General features: G+C 36.4%; 1 protein-coding gene across 1 annotated transcript in view; it reads left to right on the plus strand.

Annotated features, from left to right (window-relative positions):
• The window catches only part of LOC121441151 (amine oxidase [flavin-containing] A), a 65,637-nt gene that overhangs the window by 29,864 nt on the left and 9,532 nt on the right, over window positions 1–26,241 (plus strand). The window contains exons 4-9 of the mRNA XM_041642283.1: window positions 14,782–14,886; window positions 15,568–15,659; window positions 19,539–19,680; window positions 21,969–22,118; window positions 22,784–22,943; window positions 23,768–23,864. Of these exons, the coding sequence (XP_041498217.1) occupies window positions 14,782–14,886; window positions 15,568–15,659; window positions 19,539–19,680; window positions 21,969–22,118; window positions 22,784–22,943; window positions 23,768–23,864 (746 nt within the window). The remainder of the gene's footprint in view (window positions 1–14,781; window positions 14,887–15,567; window positions 15,660–19,538; window positions 19,681–21,968; window positions 22,119–22,783; window positions 22,944–23,767; window positions 23,865–26,241) is intronic.

The following is a 26,241-nucleotide window of genomic DNA, read 5'->3' on the forward strand; positions in this document are numbered from 1 at the left end:
ACATACAGAAGGGCATCTCACATCAGATGGTAAATTCAAAGCCAGTTTAGGCTATATACTACCTTGTCTCAAACAACAAAGTAGTTATTAATCTCTGACTTGTTGCTGTCTCATGGTCATGCACCTCAGCACAATAGCTCTATTAGGTCATAATTATTAAATATGTAGTCTATGGAAACTTTGATGATAAACTCATGCATCACTTGCATTTTGGACAACAAATGGTGTATTTGAATCTCTCCCATACAGCCATGCTTGGTGGTACATGCCTATAATCCCAGTACTTGGAAAGTGGGGGCAGGAGGTTCAAGGGGTTTAAGACAAACTTCAATTACATGAGACTATGCATTAATAACCCCCTTCAAAAATAAAAACAATCTCTGCCATGTACTTGATTCTTCAAGGTCAGCATGGTAGTAATGATAAAAGTGGAGCCCTTACTGTGTTCCTCTGTGGAGACCTTACTGTGCTCCAGGCCTGATTTCAAAGTTTTATTTCTGTTATTTCACTTAACTCTTACTCTCCTGAAGGCTCTTATATAGGGACTGTAGCTCATATTACTGAAAAGACCCGAGTTTCAGAGGCCAATTAACTTGCCAAGTAAAGAAGAACCACTGAGAAGGAATGCAAATCAAGCTCTTTCTACTCCTCTGTGCTGTGGGGGGTGGGGGTGGACTCCAGGAAGCAGCTTTACAGTTTGTATTTGTTCTAGTTCTTTGGATGCTTCTTTTCTAAGCATCATCTCATGTTTGTTCCTGTGTCCCCATGTGTGAGGCTGGTGGGATTTTGCGCAGTCATTTGGTCCAGAAGCCTAAAATAGCAATGTTATAATACTAAGTGTAGTGGATGTTCTAAATATGATGAGGAAACTATAAATGGAGATTCTTATAGTAAGGAAAAATAGGACGATATTGAATTCACTATTCTAGATAAGATTGTTAATTAATGCTTTTATGAATGAGTTCCATTAAGTAATAGAAACATGTTGTTAGGTTTTATAGTGTGTGATGAAGGATATGGAGAGGGAAAACCCAATCAGAACCTGAACAGGCATTTTCAGGACCTGCTTTGTAATAGAAATTGAGATATTGATGCATTCTCACTTTCTCCCTATATTTTACATCCTCTCTAAGTAAAACTGGAGTCAGAAATATGCACTAAACATTTAGTTTTAGAGAGTGGTGTGATAAAGCTTTATTTAAAATTTCAGAAACTTAGTAACAACACGGTATTTTCTATTCTGTCTATGACTATTTACTCCAGGTTTCTAAGCTCAAAAATGTTCCAGAATGTGTGTGTCCTAGAATACTAAGTATATGTTGTTGTTGTTGCTAAGAGATGAACTTGGTTTCAGCTAAAGTATCCTGTAGAAGACAAAAGGTCTGCTTTTGTGTTACTTCGTCTCAGTGCTTACTAATATGACCTTGTTTTTGACTCTTGGTTTAAATGTGTTTCTTTTGAATAGGGGTATTTAATTTTGAGATTATTTTAGCATCTTTTCTATACTAATTTATAAAATATGGTTCTTTTATCTCAAGAAGAAGTTGTAGTTTTACTTCCAACCCCTTTCAGAAACCTGAAAAACCAATGGGATGTTCCTATCCCTTTTAACTTGCTAACTGCATCCTTTCTGAGTTCATGATACTATTATTGCCTTTTACATCATTGTGCTTATAGACGTTTTATCTCATTTGAATTTCCCATTTATAAGTAGAATTTTTGTTTGTTTGGTTTGGTTTTTCGAGACAGGGTTTCTCTGTGTAGGTCTCGCTGTCCTAGAAGTCACTCTGTAGACCAGACTGGCCTTAAACTCAGAGATCTGTCTGCCTCTGCCTTGCAAGCACGCAGAATTAAAGGTGTGTGCCACTAGACCTGGTGGGTAGGTGTTATTTTTTTAAAACAGCGGCTAAAATATTTAAATATATTTAGTTTGATTTATCAAATATACAATATAAATGTGTATGCAGGTAGCTTTTAAATAGTTCTGAGTAACTTACACACACACACACACACACACAGAGAGAGAGAGAGAGAGAGAGAGAGAGAGAGAGAGAGGTTGAGATTGAGAGAATTTTTTCAAAAGATTTAATTTGCTGCTTGTGGATCACCAGAGATCTAAATGACAGAATTTCAAGCTTAAAGCTTTTGACACTGGGTTTTCTCACAGCACTGAAAGCAAATGCCACTATCCATTTCCTCTCAGAAGCTCCTTTCTATGTTCTATATATTCCGAGATACCACTCAGATGTAGTTTCTATAGTAGAAGTATTCTACTCAGTCAAAGTGGAAGCCCATAACATAGTTAAGAGAGGTTAGTAATTTTTTTCCTATCATTACTCACCATTTTAGGTATATAACTCATTGTCATTATGTGCATTCATACTGTTGTACAACCATCGCCACTAACTATGCATAGAAATTCCCTTTCTCATGGTACTGGCAATGAAACACAGGGACTGGTGCTATCTCTTTTCACACAGAGCCCTTTTGATCTTTGCACCTTTCTTCTTCCTTCTTTTTCTATCCCTTCCACACTGGTTTGTTTGTTTTGAGACAAGTTCTCACTATCTTGCCTCAACCTTCAAAGTATTGAGATTACAGAGATTCACCACCATTTCTGGTTATTCTCTCATGTTTTATTAGTGATAATTCGTTGTAGGAATTTTCTTTAACCATTCATTGAAAAGTACTAGAATTGCCTTGCTGTCTTGGAGTAGTTAGATATGAATGATTTTGTTTACATCAGGTTGTGGATCTGCAATCACCTTCTCAGTTGTAGCTTTGGTATTTGGGTTAATAGTCACAATAACTTTCTGAGTGGAATGAAACATTAAATAAACAACTTTCTCCAGAGAAATTATGCTAGTCTGTATGATATCATCCAAGATGAAAATATCCTCTTTCTTGGAGAAAACCAACTCTTCTTCCCTTTATTGAAGTAATAAGGGCGGCGGCGGGGCTGCGTCCCCAACACCCTGGCCGCCTGCCCGGCTAGCTTATGCCCCAAAATAATTACACAGACACTGTATTCTTTTAAGTACTGCTTGGCCCTTTAGCTCTAGCACTTACAGGCTAATTCTCACGTCCCGATCAACCCATCTCTAATAATCTGTGAGAACCGGTCTTACGGGGAAGATTCTAGCATAGTCCATCCTGGGTCGGAGCTTCATAGCGTGCGTCTGCCCAGGAGCCAGGAGCATGGCATCTCTGCTGAGGCATCTGCTCAGGAGAGCAGAGCTGTGGAGTCTCTGAGCTCACTTCCTCTTCCTTCCAGTATCCTGTTCTGTTTTCTCCTCCCACCTATCTTCTAACCAATAAAATGGGCCAGGGCAGTTCCTTTATTAGCCATTGACCTTCCTCCATCACTTTATAGCTAGCAAGTGTTCATAGTTCATCATGCTAGGCATGTTACTTCATGTCCAACATTCTGTGTAGCTCCTGATAAGTCAACCATGCTCCAATGGAAGGTTACACATCCACGAATATTTGAGCAGCACAAATTAGTCTTGATGTTTTTTAATGCACAAAAGTTGGATAGGTAGTTAAGGGAGATGGATCTGAGAAGAGTTGACTAAATATGATCAAAACATGTTCATAGTTCTTAAGAACTCATTAAATATTTTTTAAAGAAGGAAGTCTCCTTTTTCTTTTCCTCACTTTTGCTTCCTTTGTGTTTCCATCTCTATTAACCCCTACCTTCACACTACAAAACATATACAAACTGCATTCAAAATGCTTAATATTTGGTCCTCATTTTTCAAACTTCTCCAGAGTTGCATTGTATCAATTGAAACCTGAAAAATACCCCAGTATCTTATGAATCCCATTCTCATTCCATTCTGGGCACTTCCTGAAGAAGTGAAATTCAGTTGTCCCATGTTGGTCTAACCAGAAAGTGTTTCTGCCATTACCCAATACTCTGCCACTTGACAAGATTGGTGCTGCCATGTAGTTCTCTGTCTCAGATATAGACCCAAAACCTTTTCACCTGTAGGTCATATTTAAAGAATACCTTTTGAAAACTTGATGGATCTTAGTATTTTAGTGACTGTTTCTACTTAGATGAGAAAAAAAAAGTTGTAAGAATGTCTTTGGTTCAAGGTCTTATAGAAATGACATAAAATGACAGTTGTGAGAGCCTCATCAATAACTATCCTTCCCAAATATAATTTGAAGTTAAAAACATACAAATAATGATAATAATGTCAATAACTAATAATTGAAATATCCAGTACTATTTCTATAGAACTTCCTTTTATTTTTTCAATTGTATTTGGGTTTCATGTAATCAGAAGAAAATTCTCAATGAAACCATACAAATATTCTCAAATATTAATGCCCACTCAATATAATTTGTGTAAGTATTTTCATTCTAGAAGATTGTTCTCATGTTAACACTTTCAAACAAAAGGAATGATTACTAAACTCTTCCATTTTATTTCATTCCCATACCTTTCCTGTAGCTGCTAATTAATTATTTGTGCATCTACTACTGGAATAATCTTTAGTACTTGTGGCTATTTTTAAAAAATACTTCTTTGATGTCCAAATACTAGGAGGATTGTATTTAGTCTGGTGTCTGCAGATCCTAGAGCAATTTAATTTAATAATTTCTTCCAATACAAGGGCAGACCTACATCTGTCCCATCGTTGGAAAATACAACATGGACATACTCAGCTAACAGTCTAGCTATCAAACTTTGTTATGCCTTGATCTTTTATGATATATTTTCTTATTTTGTTGTCTTGTGATAAAGGGAGAAGTGCCTATGGCAGAGATTCTGGACAGAGTCCATGATACCCTTTTATTTTTAACTAGATATGCAAGTCATTTCAGTTTATTTCACGTGTGTAATGGGATGATGTACCCTCTTGTACAGAAGGGTTCCAAGTGAGAATGTCTTCTCATGGGTTACAGGTAGAAAGTTCTTTCATGCTGTCTCAGTATTCTGCCAGTACAAGAAAGAATGTGAAAAAATAATATCTATGGAAATATTTTCTGAGTATGTACTTTCTAAATGACATCAATCTAAAAACATGCACCGCATGAGTTTGGTAGTCATTTACATTTTGAAAGTACTCCATATTCTAAATTTGTATTAGAGAGTCAAGATTCCCATTAGCAAATTAAAAGTCCTACAGAGTCAGGCAATAAAAAAGATTGCTTCACTATAAGCCAAGATTTCCCAGATTTATGATCCTAGAGCCCATTTTCATATAGCATCTGGAAAGATTAGTGTGAGAAATGCTATCATATGAAATGATTTTAGAGATTTACAATTTAAATTCACAAAGAGACTAAGTCTTCTATCTTTCTCTGTTCCCTTCATCATCTTCCATATAGTAAGTTCTTATCAATTTGACAGTAATGTTGGACAAAGTTTGTATGTAGAACTGATACTAAAAGTCAGTGCTGAGCGGGGCAGTGGTGGCACAAGGCTTTAATCCCAGCACTTGGGAGGCAGAGGTGTCTGAGTTTGAGGCCAATCTGGTCTATATAGAAACTCTGTCTTAAGAAAACAACAACAACAAAAAAAAAAACTAACGAAAAGTCATTGCTGAGTTAGCATTTTACTAGAAGTTGTTATTTTTGTGGGGCCATGGAAGGGAGGAAAAAAGAGGGACTTGTTTGTGTTGAAAATGATCAAACTTTTTCTGGGAAAGATAGATGTGATACAAGCTAGGTTGTAAAAAACAGGCACCTCATTTTCCACTTCGTATCTTTTTTTAAAACAAACATTTATTGGAACTCACCTAGTCACAAGGCAGTCTAAATAGAGCAGGTACAAACACATTTGAAGCATAGTCTGTCTTCTTGGGTGCATTGAGAATAATATGGAAAGTTAGCCATGTGTATAAATCAGTATAATATAGTGGAGAGCTTGGCAAAAGGTCAAGGGGTCATGTTCTTGTCATTCAGCAGAGGATGCACAAATGGTTTATGACTGAGGTATCTAGGTGGGGATTCTTTTTTTGTTGTTGTTTTTTTTTTGTTTTGTTTGTTTTTCGAGACAGGGTTTCTCTGTGGCTTTGGAGCCTGTCCTGGAACTAGTTCTGTAGACCAGGCTGGTCTCGAACTCCCAGAGATCCGCCTGCCTCTTCCTCCCGAGTGCTGGGATTAAAGGCGTGAGCCACCATCGCCCGGCTTCTAGGTGGGATTCTTGAGACCACATCTTTCCAGGTCATTGTTTGCTCATACATACAACTTCCAGGTCTAGGGGCATGCCTGATAAGTTCTCAAAGGAGAATCCAGCTCAGTGGCATTGTAGGATTGATCTGGCTATCTCTTACTAACATGGAGGTTGATGGAGTGGTAGTTGGTATGACAGGAATCTGAACTAAGAGCATAGTAACATAAATTTAATTCTGTCTGTTAGGCACTAACGGGGTTTAAACATAATCTGTTTATACATACATACCTCTCTACAAGTATGCTTAAAAACAATGTATATTATAAATGACTGAATATCTTTAGGCATATATAACATAAAAATCATCCAAGGCTACCCATATTATATTACCTTATGATGCATTTGCTAATGATAATACAGTGTTATCTAGGAGCAATGAAAGGAAGAGAAATCAGATATGGAAATAGAAGTATATGAAGAATGTAAGAAGAGTAAAATTGTAGATGGAAACTGCGTGTGTGTTTCCGTGCTGCCCGGACCTGAATAATTACACAGAAACTATATTAATTACAATTCTGTTTGGCCAATAGCTTAGGCATATTCCTAACTAGATCTTGTATCATAAATTAACCCATTTCTATTAATCTATGTATCATCATGAGGCTATGATTTACTAGTAAGGTTCGGTATCCTTCTCCTTCAACAGCCACATGGTATCTCTGACTACAAATTCTTTGTCCCTGCATTCAGTTTATTTTGCCCACCTAGCTCACGTCTGCCCTGCCATAGGCCAAAACAACTTCTTTATTAACCAATGGTAATAAAACATATTCACAGCATACAGAGGGGAATTCCTCTGTATTAAATGAATAATTCTCTTAAAACAAATTAGGAAGGCAGGCATGGGGCTATAATCCTAGTACATAGGTAATTGATGTAGGAAGATCGCAAGTTTGAGGCTAGCCTGGGTTATAAATACCTGTGCCTTCCCACCCCTTAAAAAGAAAAGTAGGAAAGAATAACAAATGAACATCTAAAACAGAATGGATCATTTCCCTTAGTGTTTTGGGTTGTTTGTTTTGACAGGGAGGGTCTTGCTGGTTTGAAATTTGTGATCCTTCTACTCCTTAAGCTTCTCAACTGCCGGAATTACAGATATGCCCTACAATATCCAGCTTTATTGTTTTTGAAGTTTAATGAACATAAATTAAAAACAGATTGTGTTAGCAAAATTAAGCATTTTTACAATTTTGACATTTTTTCAAAGAATGTCATTAAATTTGCCAATCACCATAGATAATGAATAAGATGATTTTTTTTAAAAAAATAAGTACTAAAGTGGGCTGGAGAAATGGCTCAGCAGTTAAGAGCACTGACTGCTCTTCCAAAGGTCCTGAGTTCAATTCCCAGCAACCACATGGTAGCTCACAACCATCTGTAATGAGGTCTGGTGCCCTCTTCTGGCCTTCAGGCATACACGCAGAAGGAATATTGTATACATAATAAATAAATAAATAAATAAGCAAATAAATAAATAAATATTTAAACAAATAAGTACTAAAATATAATAATGGACAACTATTAGTATCAGGATGATCTGCTACTTATTAAAAATATAGATTCCCTGGTTCAACACCCTGATATAATAGGCCTAATGATAGGATCCTTATACTCCATATTTAAATAGGTAGCCTGGAATATATTCTGAAGTAATCCAGAAATACTGCAAACAAAAAGAGTTTAGTTGATCAGTGGGAGTTGAAGGGATGGCTTGGTGGTTAAAAGCCCTTGCTGCCTAATACTAATTTGAACTTGGATTACTGGAACTGACTTCTAAAAGATTGTCTTCTGACCTCCATATGCATGCTGTAGCATGTGTGAGCCTGTACACACACACACACACACACACACACACACACACACACACACACACAAATGATGATGATTATAATGATGATGATCAGATCAGAGCTGGAACACACAACAGTTTATGATATTCACAGTTTATATATCTCTGTTCAGCATGATTTATCAGTTTTGATATTTTGATGAGATAACTCTTTGCTTTAGAGGGCTACCCACTTCATTATAGGATGCTTAACATCATCTTGTGCCCAGTTCTAACAATCAAGACTATCTGCCAGCATTAACAAACATATCTAGGGAACAAACAAACTCTCCCTTGGTTGAGAATACTTACTTACTCTAACAATACTGATCATTCTAGCTTAATGATTAATCTACATTGTTTAGATTAATGAAGACTACATTCCCAAATAAAATGTTCTTGCCTATTGTAATGGTGTGCACTTGTATCCTCTTAGCTGTTCTATTCAAGTATTTAAACACATGAAACTCCATTATAAGTTTGTGTGGGATTTGGTATAAGGTAGATAGACTCTCTCTCAAATGCTTTATGGGAGAATTTTCCCGCAAAAGAGCCAAGTGATCACAATATGATACTTTATTGGTCCTACTATATAGAACCTGGAGACTGTGTTATGGGAAGACACTCGGGACAAGTCTTTAATAACAATAAAATAATAAAAATAATACCACAAATGAAGGTTAATAGAATTTAAACAGTAGAGAGGTGAATTCTGTGTGAAATGAGCAACTTGTTAGTTTTCATTTTAATGGCATTTAAGGTATTTTAAAAGCCAAGTACTTTATATCTGTTCCTCATCCTTTCTACTCTATCCTTTTTAGCCTTGGAGAGAGAGTCCTCTTTGGAGTTTAGAAGTAATATAACCATTCCAGATCATGCTGTTGCAATGCATTTACTCATTAATTCATAAAACTGATTTTGAGAGAGAGGAGACAGTTAAGTGTTAGAGAACTTGATTAGCATGTGCAAGACTCTGTATTAGATCCATAGTGTGCATAGATAGACAGGCAGACAGATAGATCTATAGTGTGCATAGATAGACAGGCAGACAGATAGATCCATAGTGTGCATAGATAGACAAATATATGGATGGATGGATGATAAATGACACAAAAGAGTTTTTAAGGAAGCTTAGAATAATAAATAGCAAATTGTTCTACAGAGGTGTTGTCTTCAGTATGATCCCTATTATCATTTGGCTAATAAAGCAGCAGAGCTAGTGAGTTAGAAGTGTCATGGTGGAAAGATGGTAACCTCTACTTAAATAATGTAAGCACCAGGAGTTTGTGGCACACGCCTTTAATCCCAGCACTCAGGAGGCAGAGGTAGATGGATCTCTGTGAGTGCCAGGACAGCAAGGGCTTTTACACAGAGAAGCCCTGTCTCGAAAAACTAAAAGAAAAAAAAATAATATGAGCATAAGTATTGTAAGATTTAATTTTGTTTATTAATATTTTTTCTTTGAGACAAAATATTACTGTATAGCCCAGGTTCTCCTTGAACTTATGATCCTCCTATGTGAATATCACTTGAGTCAAGAGTTTGATACTAGCTAGCCTGGGTAATATAGAGAGAGTATCTCTCAAAATTTCAATTTAAAACCAAAATGAATCTGGATGGGGAGGCACATAGCCATAATCATAGCACCCTGTGAATAGCAACAGGAGAATCATGAATTTGATTCTCTATCTAGTATAGACTCTCTTGTAGTCTATACTACATTATCAAGACCGTCTCCAAAACAATAACAAAACTTCACACCCTCTAAACAGCTATTGTAAAAAAGACAAAAACAGTATTGCATAAAGACAAAGAGGTCTTAGAACCCTCATACATTACTGGAAGAAAACGTAAATACTGCCCCAACTTTCGAAAAATAGTTCAGCAATTCTTAAAAATGAAGTGGGGAAGGACAGAGAATGACTACTACAGAGTAAGAGATTATACATAGGGTGGAGAAAATGTTCTAAATTTGAATATAATCGTGGTTACACATTGACTTTAAATGGATGGATTATGAGGTATGTGACTGATAGGGTAATATGGCTATTAAACGGCTGTGCATCCTCCCAGTATTTTCATCTTTCTCTTTACTATCCTTTACGCCTAAATTAATGGCATCTGTGAAGGAGGGAAAGTACTTTTTAAAGGCTTCCCTGCCAGTGATTTTTACAATTACCCAAAGGTCTACAGAAAAACTTGTATTGTTTCTATTTTTTACAAAAAAATATTTTGTACTGTTTATTCTAATTACGATTGTGTAATTGCTTTGGTTTAAATTTCTGTAAATAGCTAGAATCTTTTGGGAAGGACCACTTCCTTTTGCTTAACTAAAATATGAAAGTATTAAGAAGAGAAAACTCTTCTTTGTGCCAGTCAGGAAGTGCTAATTTACTTAGTCTAAACAGTGTATCTTGTGGTTTATGACAGCCATAAACTATCATGTCCTGTTAATAATCTGCTATTATTATGAGCATTGATAGACTGAAGATGTGATTCTCAAGTGGACTTAAATATTTGGGAGCGTGATTCCAGGAACATTGTATTCTACTCAACATAAATTTCTGCTGTTTCAGTCCTTCAGACAGTAAAAGCTATTTTGAAAAAACAGTATGATTTCAGAATATAGGCATAACCTGAACAACTGCTACTCTAGGTTCTTTATTTCCTTTTATTTTTTAAGAGTATTAGTCATTTAGAAGTAGGATTTTAGAGTTTCTGCAATACTCTCAGGTCATGAAGTCATTTCCTGAAGAGAATTTATTTCAGATTGAGAAACTGCTGACACCTTGCTGATAAGTTATGGAGTCTAATTTTGGGACACTGAGAGAGCCTCAGCATGTTTCCCTTAGCCAAGAGACATTCTCAGTGCCTCTTCCAATATGCCACACATGTCAAAGTAGTCTCCAGTTGTGTAATCTAGAAGTAGCCATTGATAAGTAAGCCCTTTTAGGTGTTTGTGAGAAAGGAGGAGGCTGTTGCCTTAAAGTTCCCAGTTCCTAGCAGCATCTGTGTGCTTTTGTAGCAGATTTATGTTTTCCGGAAAATGAAAACAGAAAAGCCAGAACTGTTAAAGAGGAAACTACTTGATGTCTTTGTCAGCAGGATAAAAGTTTACATCTTTTAGACTATTTATGGCTTCCAACATTAAGGAGATTGCCAGGCTAGATTCTCCCTTCACCCTGTTCTTTGACCTTTCTGGGTCTCTGTGTGTTTATAAACAATTGGATTGAGGAAGCCCTTAAAACTTTTTGTAAGCACACTCAAGTTGGTGTTGTTCTATGAGGAGAATTTCATTAGTAATACAACACTTATAATACTTCATTAAATGATTAATGAAAATACTTTTTAAAGTACTTTTTGGCCGCTGATCTACATGTTGAGCTCCAAGTCAGCCAAAGTTACATAGTGAGACCGTATGTCAAAACCTTTTTTTTTTCAAAGCAGAGATCAGTTTTGCATATGACTATTGTTTGAGTACAGTCATTTATGGAAGAAATACAGATTTTTTTTTGAGATTTCAATTTAGGGAAGAATTATAACAAGAACCAGCTATTCTCAAGGCTCCCCAGGCTATCAAGTAAGTCCAGCCTTTCTCCTCTCCATTTTTGTTAAGTAAAATGTTTCTGGCTGTTTCTTTTAGAAAATATGTTAGTCTTTCCCAAAGATGGCTACATTTCCTTGGCAATCACACTCTTGGTGCTTCATCCTCTGTATTTTACTCTTTAGAAACAGAAAAGACACATAGAGAAGATTTGTAATTTTCTCCTGTGAGAGTTCTCTTTATTTTATTAGAAAAGTTTAAAATGTATCTAAAACAAAACTATCTCCATGTTCCATCAACTATATACGAGTGAGGAAAACAATTTATGAAGAGTTTGGGAGAGGAAATTACCCTTATACTATTTCCTAGCTGCTGTCACTAGACTTTAGTTTCCTTATTTATAAAATGGAAATATTAGTAGTCCTTGCCCCCACAGAGCTGGTGCAAGCATTACATGAGATAATGCATATAAAGAGTTTCAGCTGCTGCCAGGCATGGAGAAAGTTCAATAAATGTTTGATGATGGTCATGACAGTGATAAAGGATTTGGAGTCTCAAAAAGTTGTATTGTAGCATTTCAACATAGTATTTTCTGATAGGAAATCAGATCACATAATCAACCAAGGTTATTTGAATTTGCTAGTGGAAAGGAAATTTGCTTCTTTGTCATTTAATGGATGCCATGTTTTCTTATTCAGTTGTGGGGGTGGGGAGAGTATGCACATACTGTCATGCCTTGTGCCTCTGCCTTGGTAATCAGGATTTTTTCTTGAACCTTTTTGAAAGTCTGGCACAACTTTTGATAATATGCAGTGCTTGCAGTTGACTTTCTACAGATATTTATTAATAAAAAATCAAGTTTTCCTGAGAAATTCTACTAGCAGGAAAGATTTGTGCTTTATGAATATTGAGACATCATTTATTTTTAACCATAATTGCCCCTTGGTATTTGCAGAGGATAGATTTCAACACTTCCTATGAAAACCAAGATCTGGGAATGCCTAAGTGCTTAAATAAAGTGGAATGTTATTTGCATATATTCTTTTTTTTTTTACTTTTTTTTATTGAGAAATGGAGAAAAAAAAAGAAAAAAAACAAGTTTCCACCTCCTCCCAGCCTCCAATTTCCCTCCCCCTCCTCCCCCCCTACGCCCCCTCCTCTCACCCTCTCCCCCTCCCCCCACTCCTTTCCCCCTCCCTCTCCAGTCCAAAGAGCAGTCAGGGTTTTCTGCCCTGTGGTGCATATATTCTATTCATATTTTCCTGTTTACTTCAAATCATCTTTAGATTGGTTATAATACCTAGCATATGTAAATTCCAGCTAAATAATTGCTATAATTTTTGTTGAGGTAATAATAACAGGAAAATGTCTGTGCATGTTAAGTATAGATAGTTTTTTAATGCTTTCTATCTGCAATTCGTTTAATCTGCAGATGAAGAAACCGAGGAACCACTAAATGAACTAAATTTTCAGATAGTACCTTATAAATGATCTAGTCTGTCTCTCTTTTTCTAAGAGTTCACCCTCTATTTACCCTTGTTTTTGCTTAGCATAGTATGTGTCACACAATAAAGTAAATGGTTTCTAGATATCATGCTGTCTTCACATTAGAAATCTTAGTACTGAGTCACACAAACTGATTTGAGGTTACAAAGGGAGTTTATGAGGCCGGAACATCACACTTCAGAATCTACAGAAAGCAGGAAAACTTTGACAAGTTAGGAACAAGAATCATGGTCTTTACAACAGAAAGTATCTGTTTGGCATGCTGTCTTAGGGAAGAGAATCCACTTTCTTCTGTACTTGGCTATGATGAACTAACTACAGGGTCAAGTCTTTGAACAGTGATTAACCAAGGTCAGATCACAAACTCATAGCTGGGCTAGATCAGGACTTGGGAAGAATCTAGCCTCTACCTATTTTAATGGCAGCTGGCACCATACTCCTTACTTAATAACTACAAAGAAGACTGGCAGTTTCCCAAAAGGAAACCAGGGTACATCTAGAAAAGAAAGATGGCTGTTGAACAACCCAAACTGGTAAATGCTTGTGATTCCACACTGCTAATAATCTGGCTCTTTACATCAGACATAGTAGCCTAGCCAGCCTTCATTTATCCTGTGAAAACCTTTAAGACTTGGTCTGAAATGCGACTTGTATGTGTCTAAAGATGGTCTTCCATTTATTTGTTCTATCACTCATATTAATAAGACTATTATGGTTTTAGCATTTACACTAATATAATTTTATCTTTATATACTTATTTGTCCCAATAAGTAAAAAAGAGTCAAGGCTATAATTTCCTATAAATTTAAACACTTAATACAACATTGGGAGAAATTTTAGGAATCTTATTAAAATTAGGATTATTTAGGTAAAATATATTAACATCAAAAGAAATGTCTTTGATGTGGTAGAAGATCCTGTTGCTTGAAAATGTTTTAGGTTAGGGTTGGTGGGTTTTGTACCGGCATGAGAACCTGAAATCAGTTCTTAAGCACCCTGGTAAAAAACAGTCAGACACAGTGGTGACTAAGATTCTAGGCTAGGGAAGCAGAAGCAGACAGATCCTAGAGACATAATTACCAACTAAGCCAGCTAGTCTTGGTCAAACTAGTGATCTGCAAGTTCAATAACAGACCCTTCCTTAAGAAAATAAGATGGAGAACAATCACAGAAGATACCCAAAGTTGACCTGATCTTCATGTGTATGTACACAGGCAAGTCTGCCAGCACAAACTTGTGGACACATATTTGTGGACACATATACATACACCATACTTTATGTATCCTCTCTCCTTCCCTCTCCCACTCTGTCTCTGTCTGTCTCTTTTTCTCTCTCACTCTCTCTCTCATACACACACACACACACACACACACACACACAGAGAGAGAGAGAGAGAGAATGATTTATATTTTTTAAAATTTTTAAATTTACTTATTTTTTGTAGTCTTGCAGATGGACCCCAAGACATTATATATGCTAAATAAAAACTTTACCATTTAATAATATGCACAGTCCTTTTATTCCTTCTTATTTTTAATACAGAATCTCACTAAATTGCCCAGACTGGCAATTTGGAATCCTTCAACTTCCTGAGCTTGTGGGATTATAGAACCGCATCTCAGGCCAACCTGGTTCTGGTGGTTTTAGGATGCCAAGTACCTTAAAAGTATTAATTCATTTTAAGTTGATTCCCTTTGCTGTTATGTTCCAGGGGAAAACTTACCCATTTCGTGGTGCGTTTCCACCTGTGTGGAATCCCTTGGCATATTTGGATTATAACAATCTGTGGAGGACAATGGATGAAATGGGAAAAGAGGTAAAATGTGTGTTTGGTTTTCATGTATCATATTGCTGAAGAGTAAAACTGATTAATATCTTTGTAAGGTACAGTAGACATTGCTGATTTCCAGTGATGTATGCCCTTCTAGTATAATCAGCAACTCTGCAAAACCTGGAAGGATTTCCACTTGACAGATGGAGAAAATGAATACCAAGTGTTTATATAATTTACTCAAAACTATGAAGCAAGGGAACCAGAATTCAAAGCCACTCTTGCTTATACTACTGCCTGGGTAGCTTCACTTCTATGCCTCTGAGCATATATATGACATTTCTACTAAATATCTACTTGCAGTTATGTATCTACAATGCTACTTTAAATAGTAAATGAGAGAAGAACTTTCTGCATCAAAGTTTATTGGGGGGCTAAAAATGGATGTGGTCTTCCAATAATAATATAGATATTAATAATGACCACAATTATCCAAATTATAAGTAAATTTATACATGCTGTAGTTATGAATGCTGTTATTACTATTGTTTGACAATAGCATTAAGGCATGAATTCCAGATTTATCTCACCTCTCTATGCACTTTCAAGCCAACTGTAAACACCAAGAAACAAGTTTTTAGAGGTTAACATGAAGGCTTCTCTGGAGAGTAGTAGAGCAATGGTGACAGTTTCCTTCACTCATGAGTGTATGACCTTTCATTGCAGATCCCTGTTGATGCACCATGGCAAGCAAGACATGCTGAGGAATGGGACAAGATGACCATGAAAGATCTCATTGATAAAATCTGCTGGACAAAGTATATGTGACTACTTAAAATCATCTTTTAAAAAATCTTTCCCTCTGATCTTTTGTATCCTGTCTTGAATAGTAGTGCTGTTAAGTAATGGGAAAGATAAGAAATATAATAATTTAAGATTATTAATCCAAATATATTAATCTAAATATAAAAATATAATGATAATAACAAAGTCAGAAGGTTTGAGCAGGAAATAAATAAAAGAAAAGGTAGATGTTGAGAAAACATGTATGTTACTGGTAGATCTTCTAGGAAAGGACAAGGTCAGAACATAAAAAGTGATTGCTATGGAAGGATAGTGTCTTCCTGAAATAGTCCAAAGTAGCTATGGGGGATAAATGATCAAAAATGGAGAAGGATAGTATTATCTTGGGATGATGTATATGGGCTTGAATACTCAGAGGAGTATAAATATAACCAAGATGGTGTCTTCTAGGTATAATTCATAGGGAGAGACAAGATATGTGGTTTGTATGATTGTCCACTGCCATGAATGATGAGCAAAAAGTGTCCTACTCCTTAGGATTTTGTGAAGGAAAGAGTATATTTCAGAAATGACTTAGGGTAATGTGGATACAAGAATGGTAGCAGTGGTGGTGGTGGTTTTGGTGGTGGTGGTGTGTATGTGTTTATGATTTCTTATAGGAATGACCAGAATAGTGAGTGAATCTTAATGAGTAGGGCATATACCCAAGGAATGAGTAATAGAGACTGTGGAAAGACAAGGGAGAATAGATTAGGTGGAAATGGTAAGACCCATGAAGGAGAAATAGAGTTTGACACTGTTGGGATGGTGTCTTCCCAAAATGATCTGCAAGGCTGGAATGTATTGGGTGTTTTTGTTGGTTGGTTTGCTTCTTTTGGGTGGGATATATTTCAGAAACTGTCTGTACAGACAGGGAAAGACAAGAATGACAGATATGATTACTAGAGGGATTTTTCCTGGAAGAAACTACTGCTTGCATAAAGGTAGAAAGCACGGAAATTTGGGGATTCATGACTTCCAGAAACAAGATAGGGAAGAGAGGGAACTGGAAGAAGGATGATATAGAGATACACTGTTTTCTAAGAAAAATCTGAGACTCTGAGGGCAGGACAAGTAGAGAAAGGGCATTTTGGTGTTTATCCAGGATGACCTACTTGATATTGAAGGATTGAAGAATTTGTCATATCATCTAGCATCACCCTTAAGGGCTTGAGTAAGATAAGATAGGTTAGATATTGCAAGGTGGAATGATATCTTCTAGGAATGAGTCACTAGAACAGCATAAAATCTAAGAAGGTTACATGGCATCTTCCAGGAATGAGAATGGATGCAAAAAATTGTGTACCATGATGGTATATATTCTAGGAATAATTCATAGGGGCAATGGACAATTGGAGAGAAGATTATGGATGGCATAGTATATTCTAGTGATGTACTGTTGAAACTGAGAGTGAGACTGATTGTGGTAGATGATCTCTTCCACGAATGACTCACAGATACATGGGGAGTAGGATGTATGAATATTTGGGGGTGAGTATTTTCTAGGAGGGACTGGTAAGGATGATGGGAACACAGAAAAAGTAGCATCATTTTAATAGATGGTATTTTCTAGGACTTGAGCCACTGAGCAGTAAGGGTAGATGCTTGAATGGAATGGTATATTACAGGAGTAATGGTATATTACATAGATACAAGGGCTAAAAGAATGGGTAAATGGTCTTGGGGTATTGGTATCTTTCTACAGTGATCAACTGAATTGTAGGAAGGAAGACATGAAAACTAAAAGTTGTGAGGAGGGATAGAATCTTTCAGCAAGATACCAGCCTAACCTTTAGTGGAGTATAAGGAAATATGATCCTCATGAAAAATGTGCAGAAAAGAACCAGGGTTAGGGAAGAAAAGGGAGCACTGTAGTAGTGTGGCAGGATGGTATTCCAAGGATAATCGCCAGGAATTGGAAGAGATCAGAATTGTAGGTAGTGGATCACAAAGCTGGATAATAGCAAAGTGGATAAAGTGCTTGCTCTGCAAGTATAAGAACAGGATTTTGGATCCACATAAAAGCTATGACAGGTATGACAGCCTGCCTGTAACCTTGGTGCTCCAGAGGTAGAGACAAGGAATCAGTGGGTCAAACTGGGTAGTTAGACTAGCCAAAGTGGCAAGCTCCAGGTTTAGTTGAGAGATACTGCCTCAAGAAATGAAGTAGAATGAGATCCAGGAAGACACTTTGCTTCAACCTTTGCCATCTGCCCCATGCATGGAGATGAGTTCACACACATGTGAAAAACACACACACATGCATAAACACTACACACTTACATGCCAATACAACATCAAACAGAATGTGCCACAGTGGTTAAGGGGAAGTAAGGTTGTATTAATGTGGTGGGAGAACATGTTCTAGGTGACCCAAAAGGGTGAGATGTTATCTTCTAGATATAGGCCAAGGTTAGGGGTAAGCCTGATGTTAGTTAATGTGGGAATAGTAATATCTTCCAGGAATAAGTCATAGCAGCATTTGAGAGTCAGGGAAAGACAGATAGAGTTATCTTCCAGGAATAAGTCATCACAGCATTTGAGAGTCAGGGAAAGACAGATAGGGTTAGATGCTAACTTCCAGGATAATTCATAGGGACAAGGGTGGGGAGATACAAAAATAGATATAAAGTGAGGACATCGTATTTCCTATGAAATGGCCCAAGAAACATGATACCTTATATGAATGACAACAAAAGCATGGGGATACAGGATAGATGGGTTTTTCTGGAGCAGCATCTTTCAGGAATGGTATATTGTTAGTATAGGAGAGAGTAAAGAGTGGATGTAGTTGGGATGTTAGGTATTTCTTACAGAGAGGAGAATAAGGAAGATGATGTTGAGGAATATCTTCCAGGATTAACCAAGAGGGAGGGGAGAGATTCAGATTTGTGTGAGTGATATAAGGCAATAGTATTTTCTACAGAAAAAATAAGGAGTAGCTTCTTGAAATGGCTTGAGAAAGGAAGGAAATTGACACATTTTAACAAGTCATTATGCCTGGAACATAGAGCAAGTAGTGAGATGAGTAATTGGAGTTGAACAGCCTATAAATGCATCTATTATATTGTCTACATGCAAGATTTTTCCATTTTAGGCCATTATAGAATTTTTTAAATTTTGTGTTTTAAAACTATGTTTTTAGTTTAGTTTAGTTTAGTTTTGCCTGTGCATCAGCATGGCCTCTAAGTTGCTATTTTCTTTCCTTTGCCTACTGCATGCTGAGATTACAGACCCTGTTACCATGCTCAGTTTATCACCAAAATGTTTTGAAAGTCCCCATTGTGTTTAGCATGGCAGCTAGTACTAGAGACATGTAGGGTGATAATATGGAGTTCACCACTTTCTCTGTTCATGTAAGAGATTGTACAGTAGCATGGACCAGAGTGGAGGCAGAAGAGATGGAAAAGTGAGGAAAATCTTTAAAATAGATGAGATGTATGCCTAATGATCAAGGATATCGAATCTTTAGATAGACCATATTTGGGGCTAACCATATTTCTTAAAAGCAGGAGAAAACTTTTTCTTTTCTTTTTTTCAAAAGTTAACAAATGATTTCCTATGGACATTGGGACCATGTGGTTTTCTTTTTTGTTGTTATTGTTGTTGTTTTTCCAAAACAGTAGAATCATTTTCTATTTGTAAAGGTTTTGTAAAGGTTCATTCCTCTGAGTTCTGTATACATTTTTAATTAGGTTATTATTGATGCGTGTGTGTGTTGTGTGACTGGTATATACATTTCACAGTATGTATGTGTCACGTGTGTGGAGATTAGAGGATAACTTTCAAGATTTTGTTTTCTCCTTCCTCCTATATGCATTGACATGTGATTTCTAGTCTTATTCTGTGAACAGAACTGCTCGGGAATTTGCTTCTGTTTTTGTGAACATCAATGTGACTTCTGAGCCTCATGAGGTATCCGCCCTGTGGTTCTTGTGGTATGTGAAGCAGTGTGGTGGCACCACTCGGATATTCTCAGTCACCAATGGAGGCCAGGTTTGTTCGGAAACTAACTTGCCAAGAACAATGCCTTGATAATATCTTCATTGTTACAATCATGTATGGTAGTATAAAATGATCTAAAACTATGTCTGAAAATTTTCTCATTTCTTTTTTTATTCCTGAAAATTCATAGCTAAAGAAAGTTTTATTTTGAATTAATTAATGTTTCATTTTGAATTATGTCTTAATAATTAAGTTCTTTCCTTTAAAATGTAGCAAAATGAAGCCATTTATATAGAAGTAATTAATTTCCAAGAATATTGTGGTGCTTATAAAATTAGTATACTTAAAATCATCTCTGTTTTTTATATAGGCTTCTTTATTCCACCTGTTTCTCACAATTATTCTTTCTTGTTAACTACTGTAGAATGGAAATCACTCTTCTAATTCACACAAGTCATTTATGTCCATTCTTTTCATAGTAAGTTCTGTAGTTCTATTTTAGAATTTAACTGTCCCCTTGCAATTTGTTTTTGCTTCTATACATTTCTATTACTAACGATGAAGCAATTCAATTCATTGACCAAGTACATAATAAATAATAACAGCAAAGCCTAAATACTAAATCCCAAGTCCTTAGATTCTGACATTCCCTTACCCAAAGAGAATGCGAGGAATGTTATGCTCAAGTAGGATGTTAATTAATTTGTTACAGATAATTTCTAGCTTATGCTGTTACCTGAGTTCCAGAATTCTGAGTGCATTTGATGAATTTAGACTTGTCTTCAAAGTGAACCATTGTTCTCTTCAGGTGATCATCTGAAGTCTCCAAATTAATACAAGACATTTACATTTTTAAAATGTATACTTATGAACAGAAACTCAGTATTACTCCGTTTAACTCATTTTACCTTCTGAAGCATCTTACTCATGGGTTATCTGTATCCTTCATTTGTAAGGGACAGAATACTTCTAGACAAGCCCTATATGATCTTTTAGAAAGTAGAATTTTGATTTTTACTCTCAAGCCATTATCACAATATCTTTTAAAAGACCTTAACATTTGCCCCTTTATAATTCAATTTAATAACTTCTAAACACAGAAAAGAAGATAGTGAACAGATAGAACTAGTCCATGATTTTTATGTTATACTAGATTTCAAAGCACCTGTTTGGAAACACAGATCAGATTCAGTATTAAATAATTTAAATTTCTTCAGCAAGAATAAATGATAAATTTAAGTCTTAACCACTCTGTGATCATTTTTTTTTTTTGGTTTTTCGAGACAGGGTTTCTCTGTGGCTTTGGAGCCTGTCCTGGAACTAGCTCTGTAGACCAGGCTGATCTCGAACTCACAGAAATCCGCCTGCCTCTGCCTCCCGAGTGCTGGGATTAAAGGCGTGCGCCACTCTGTGGTCATTTTTATAAAAACTTTGATGTCCTCACTAAATGTCAGTTGCAATAGTTACTGCATAACTACTCATAAGTGAGGTATCATAATTGTCAGTTTTGTCCTGCCCCACAGTTTACTGACATGCATTTGTAAAAACTCAAAAAATCTCCTACAGAAGGCTAAAAATATTCCCTATGCTGTAACCAAATATGCTGTATTAAGAACTTACTATTATTTTTTTTTTGGTTTGTGCTTAAGCAATATTCATGCTGAGAATAGCAGGTTACAGAAGGTAGAGAACTTCTGATCCTTTAGTGTTGCTCAAGAGAAATACTCAGCAATGTTTAAAAGAATAAACAGATCACTATTCTGCCATGACTATGAAACTTACAGTTAGTTTTAAGAAGAAGATATTCAAAAGCTGAAATTCAGGTTCCTAGGATCTGATTTGGCAATTTCTGATAGGGCATTGCTAATCTTAATAGCATGCTAAGCTTATTCTTTTAGAGTAATGTCATGTATAATAAAATATTTTCTATGTTCTTACCTGCTCAGGCAAGTAACTCCATGGGGAGATAGAAACCATATCCCCTAGGATCAACATAGATACCTTCCCTTTTCAGGGCACCTTACATATACCATACTTGTGCAAATTTGAAGTTCCTAGGCTTGCTGTTTGCATTTGATCAGAGCAGCATTGGCATAAGAGAACATTTTTTTTCCTGATATCCGATTTTATATGATAGTAATGGCTTTTCCTTTCTGGAAGCTGTGTTGATGATAATAATTGAGGTACCTTGGCTTACTCTCTCTATTCTAATGATTTTTCCCACAATTGGCTATGGCAATGATAGAGGTCTGGCATTTACCTTCTTGGAGATTCATGAATTAGTGGCAAATGTTCCACCATTTTCCTTTTATATCTTTTCTGCTTACTTTCTCCAACAGGAACGGAAATTTGTAGGTGGAGCTGGCCAAGTAAGTGAAAAGATGATGGATCTTCTTGGGGATAAAGTGAAACTGAACTCTCCTGTTACTTATATTGACCAAACAGATGACAACATCATTGTAGAGACACTGAATCATGAACACTATGAGGTAACTCATTATAATCAAAGGAGTTTATAGTCAATAGGTTTTGTGCTTTTTGCAACTTGTAATCATATATAATCTAATCAGTAATAGTTAACTCTAGCATATATCTACTGCAAGTATTCCAGATTGACAGATTTGGTTTACTTAGTATCCGACTTTGCTTCTTTGTTGCTGTGATAAATACCATAACCAAAAGCAACTTTGGGAAGAAAGAATTTATTTGGCTTTCAGGTCTTGATCACAATCCATCATTGTGGGAAGTCACTAGAGATATTCAAACAGGAGCAGAGGCAGGAATCATGCAGAAGTGCTACTAATCGGCTTGCTCCTATGACTTGTTCATTTTGCTTCTTATACTACTCAGGACCACCTGTCCAGGGATGATACCTTCCATAGTGGGCTGGACTGTCCCATATCAATCATTAATCAAGAAAATGCCCACAGACAAGCCAACATGCCAGTATGATGGAGGCAGTTCCTCAGTTGTGGCTCCCTTTTCCAAGCTAACTCTAGTTTGTGTCAAATTGACAAAATATACCATCCCACCTATCTTGTTTTATTTTCTTGCTTCACAGATGCTTGATTTGGTATTTTTTAATGATGCTTTGTACCCTTTGCAAAGGCTGCAACTCATGTGTCAAGTGATATTTTTGCATATTGCATTTCAGTGTAAATATGTAATTAGTGCCATTCCACCAACTTTGACTGCCAAGATACACTTCAAGCCAGAGCTTCCACCTGAGAGAACCCAGTTAATTCAGCGTATTCCAATGGGGGCTGTCATCAAGTGCATGGTATATTACAAGGAAGCCTTCTGGAAGAAAAAGGGTAGGTTACTCTTATTTGTGTTTGAACTATTAAGTAAAGAAACCACATTTTAGGGATATTGAGAATATGCTGAATAAAAAAAGACAAATGTTTTAAAATTTGTAGAGAAATTGTAAATCTGTCTCTAAATTTCACAAAATGGCCTCAAGAGTGACTGTTGACAATGGGAGAAAAAGATGGGCATGCAATAGGAATATCAATTATGGGTCTACCACTGTCAAGCTCCTGGCATTTATCTTGCTGCTTATCCTTCATGAGCAGAATGAGACCACGGGACCTTGTGGAAACAGTGCTGCTATGAAACCAACTATTCCTGGACTTCACCAATTTATTGGCATCAGTCTCTAAACATAAAATGATTATAAGGCTTTGTAATAAATGCTTATTATGGTGTTGTGAATATTAAATGAGGCAGGGTTTAGGAAACAGGAACTTTCCAGATATGGTTCTTGCTCATATCCAACAGAATTCTTTTCACAACTTCTGGTGTTAATGGAAGTGATTCCTTCTAGCGCATTCTGTCTTTTTCTCCATTTGTTCCTGCATTCAGGGCTATTTTACCATTTTCCCCATCTTACCATTTTACCATGCATGAGTCATAGCCCTCTGTGGAAAAAATGATAGAGATGGGCCATTTTCCACATAAGGAATAGATGTTCTTGTCTAGTCATGTGTGTCTTTAAAATACAAGGGTCTAGAGTTAGAGCTAATAGTAGTACTTTAAAATTTTCCTTCCTTCTACTAAAATAGTTTGTATACATTCATTATATGTGTGTATCTCCAATGTTAATTTCAATTCCTTAATTAATTTTCTCCTGCTTAAGACTATTGTGGATGCATGATAATTGAAGATGAGGACGCACCAATTGCAATCACTCTGGATGACACCAAACCAGATGGATCAGTGCCTGCCATCATGGGGTAAGTTAGAGCTGGGTGCAGTTTCTAATTTGTGTTTGTATAGGTGCTGGCAAAGTATATTTTTTTATAATTAGACTCAATCAATAATACATATAAACTATATCATGTTTCCATGTGTTAGCATATCCATAGAAATGTTTTTGTGTGTGGCACAAGAATGCCAGAAAACTACTAAATTTGACACCATTTTTAACTTGTACTCACCTACCTATTCTCTATAAAAACTTACATGCTGTATGATAGTCAGTGTTTTCTAAAGACAGGATGTCTGCAGTCATTTTGGAAAGAGAACAACTTTACCCTATAAAACCTTTCAACTACAGTGTCTCTGTACTTGATCTGCTTTCCAAACACTGGTTGCATACAAAGTATCAGTGTCAATATAACCCAGGCCACAAGTGAATGGCCTGTAGTTATCATTCAGCAGCAATACTTCTTTTGTCTTCAGAAGTGCACTGATAATTCACCAGTCTGGAAACTAGTGCTCTGGAGAAGGAAGTGGGCCCTCACAAACGAAATGCTAAGGAGAGAAGACACACCTTCCTAGTTGCCTACCTTTGTCCTTTTAAAATATCCTATATACATAGAAAGCCTTTAATTTTATTGCACTATAACAAAATAACACAAATTGATAATAGTCAAATGACTTTTAGAGACCAATGGTTTCTGATTTGGGGAAATGCAGGCCTCCTTGCTGAAGAGATGGTTGAGCTTTATAAATATCGCATCATGCCATTTTGGAAAAGCTAAAAGAGAAAGGGGTCAGACCCAAGTTCCAAGGAACCTAAGAAGCAGGTTCTGCCTGGGTTACTCATAAAATGGTTACTAAACGCTCCTCTGGTTGTAATGTAAGAAATAGTACTAAATTCCTGAGGCAGGCAGGAACATACAGTATAATGACCATAAAAAGCCATATATCCTGTTCATTTTTAGTCCCACTGAGCAAGACAGGATCCAGGTAGTTTTTCCAGCTTGGCATTTCTATAGGCAGCAAAAAGCAAATCAGGGTACGAGTTTCAGAAAGTCAGTGATAGTTCAGTTATGGATGGAAGAACTTCAGATGCCCTTCCCTTATGCTCCACTGGAGTTGCTTGGCTTTATAACAGGGACATATGTGTTGACATTCTTCCAAGTATGCTGGAATTATTTAGGAAATGCCTAAAATGATGTATTTTTTGTTTTAACTATATTTTATTGCTAAAAGATGTATATCTGCGTGAAAAATGTTTTAATAATATCTACTTTGTGGAATGATCAAATCAGGTTTGTTATTATTTCCTTTACCTCATATGGTTATTTTTTTATGATAAGAACATTGCAAACTTTGTTTAGCTATTTTAAAATATATAATAAATTAATATTAACTATGGCCACCCTACTGTTCAGTAGATCACCGAATTTATTCCTCCAGTTTAACTGGTACTTTATGTTTATGGGAGGCCAGACATTACTTTTTTCAAATATGAAGAACCACTGAAAACAATTGTGATGCAAGAGATCTCATTCCTTCCTTCTGTTTAAAATGCAGAACAGAGATTTTAAAAGGTAGATGGTTTCTTTGTCCTCCCTTGCATCTCACTTATGTTAGGAGATAAGTTCTCCTTTACTGTAAATAGCATTTTATTAGCTTGGAGGCAGAGCCAGAGGAATCTGCAAGCTGACCTCCAAAAGGAGCTTCCAGTGTACATGCCTTCTCATGATTTCGCATTTCCACAAACCTAAAACTCTGTTCCTTTGTTTCTAAAATGTGTTGTTCTTTGTTATATATGTAGTATAAGCCAGACTTGCCACTTCTAGGATACTTTCCGCCAGTGTGTCTCCTAGACAAACACTGCGAAGGATAATAAACTTGAATATTTTTCTTTTCTTTTTTTATTTAAAATTTTTTTATTTCACATACAAACACCAATTCCCCCCCTCCCCTTCTCCCCCCCCTCCCCTCTTCCCCCATCCCACCCCAAACCACTCCTCAGAGGGGGTAGAGCCTCCCTTGGGGGAGTCAACAAAGTCTCGCATATCATTTTCCTTTTGTAAATGTCTTTTGTTGTTATTGTTACAACAATATGAGGATTGAGAAGAAATATTTCATCTTTCATTATTGTTGTTGACAGCTACTCTTGTTACATTAGGTCAGTAGCTTCCACCCTCTCCTATTTTGTATGTACAACACTGCATATTGAACCTAGGGTCTGGTACATGCTAGGCAAATGTCTTCTACTATTTTGTGTGATTTATTTTGATATAGGGTCTCACTAAATTACTCTGCAGCAAAACTGGTTTTAAACTATCCTGTTTCAGAATCCTGAGTAGCTGCAATTGCAGGACTGTGCTGCCAGACTCAGTTCAATTGCTTGTGCTTTTTTCCTTCCTTCCTCTA

This window comes from Microtus oregoni, unplaced genomic scaffold (assembly GCF_018167655.1).
Source record: "Microtus oregoni isolate MIOR12 unplaced genomic scaffold, Mior012 000073F_ref0000255, whole genome shotgun sequence".
NCBI lineage: Eukaryota > Metazoa > Chordata > Mammalia > Rodentia > Cricetidae > Microtus > Microtus oregoni.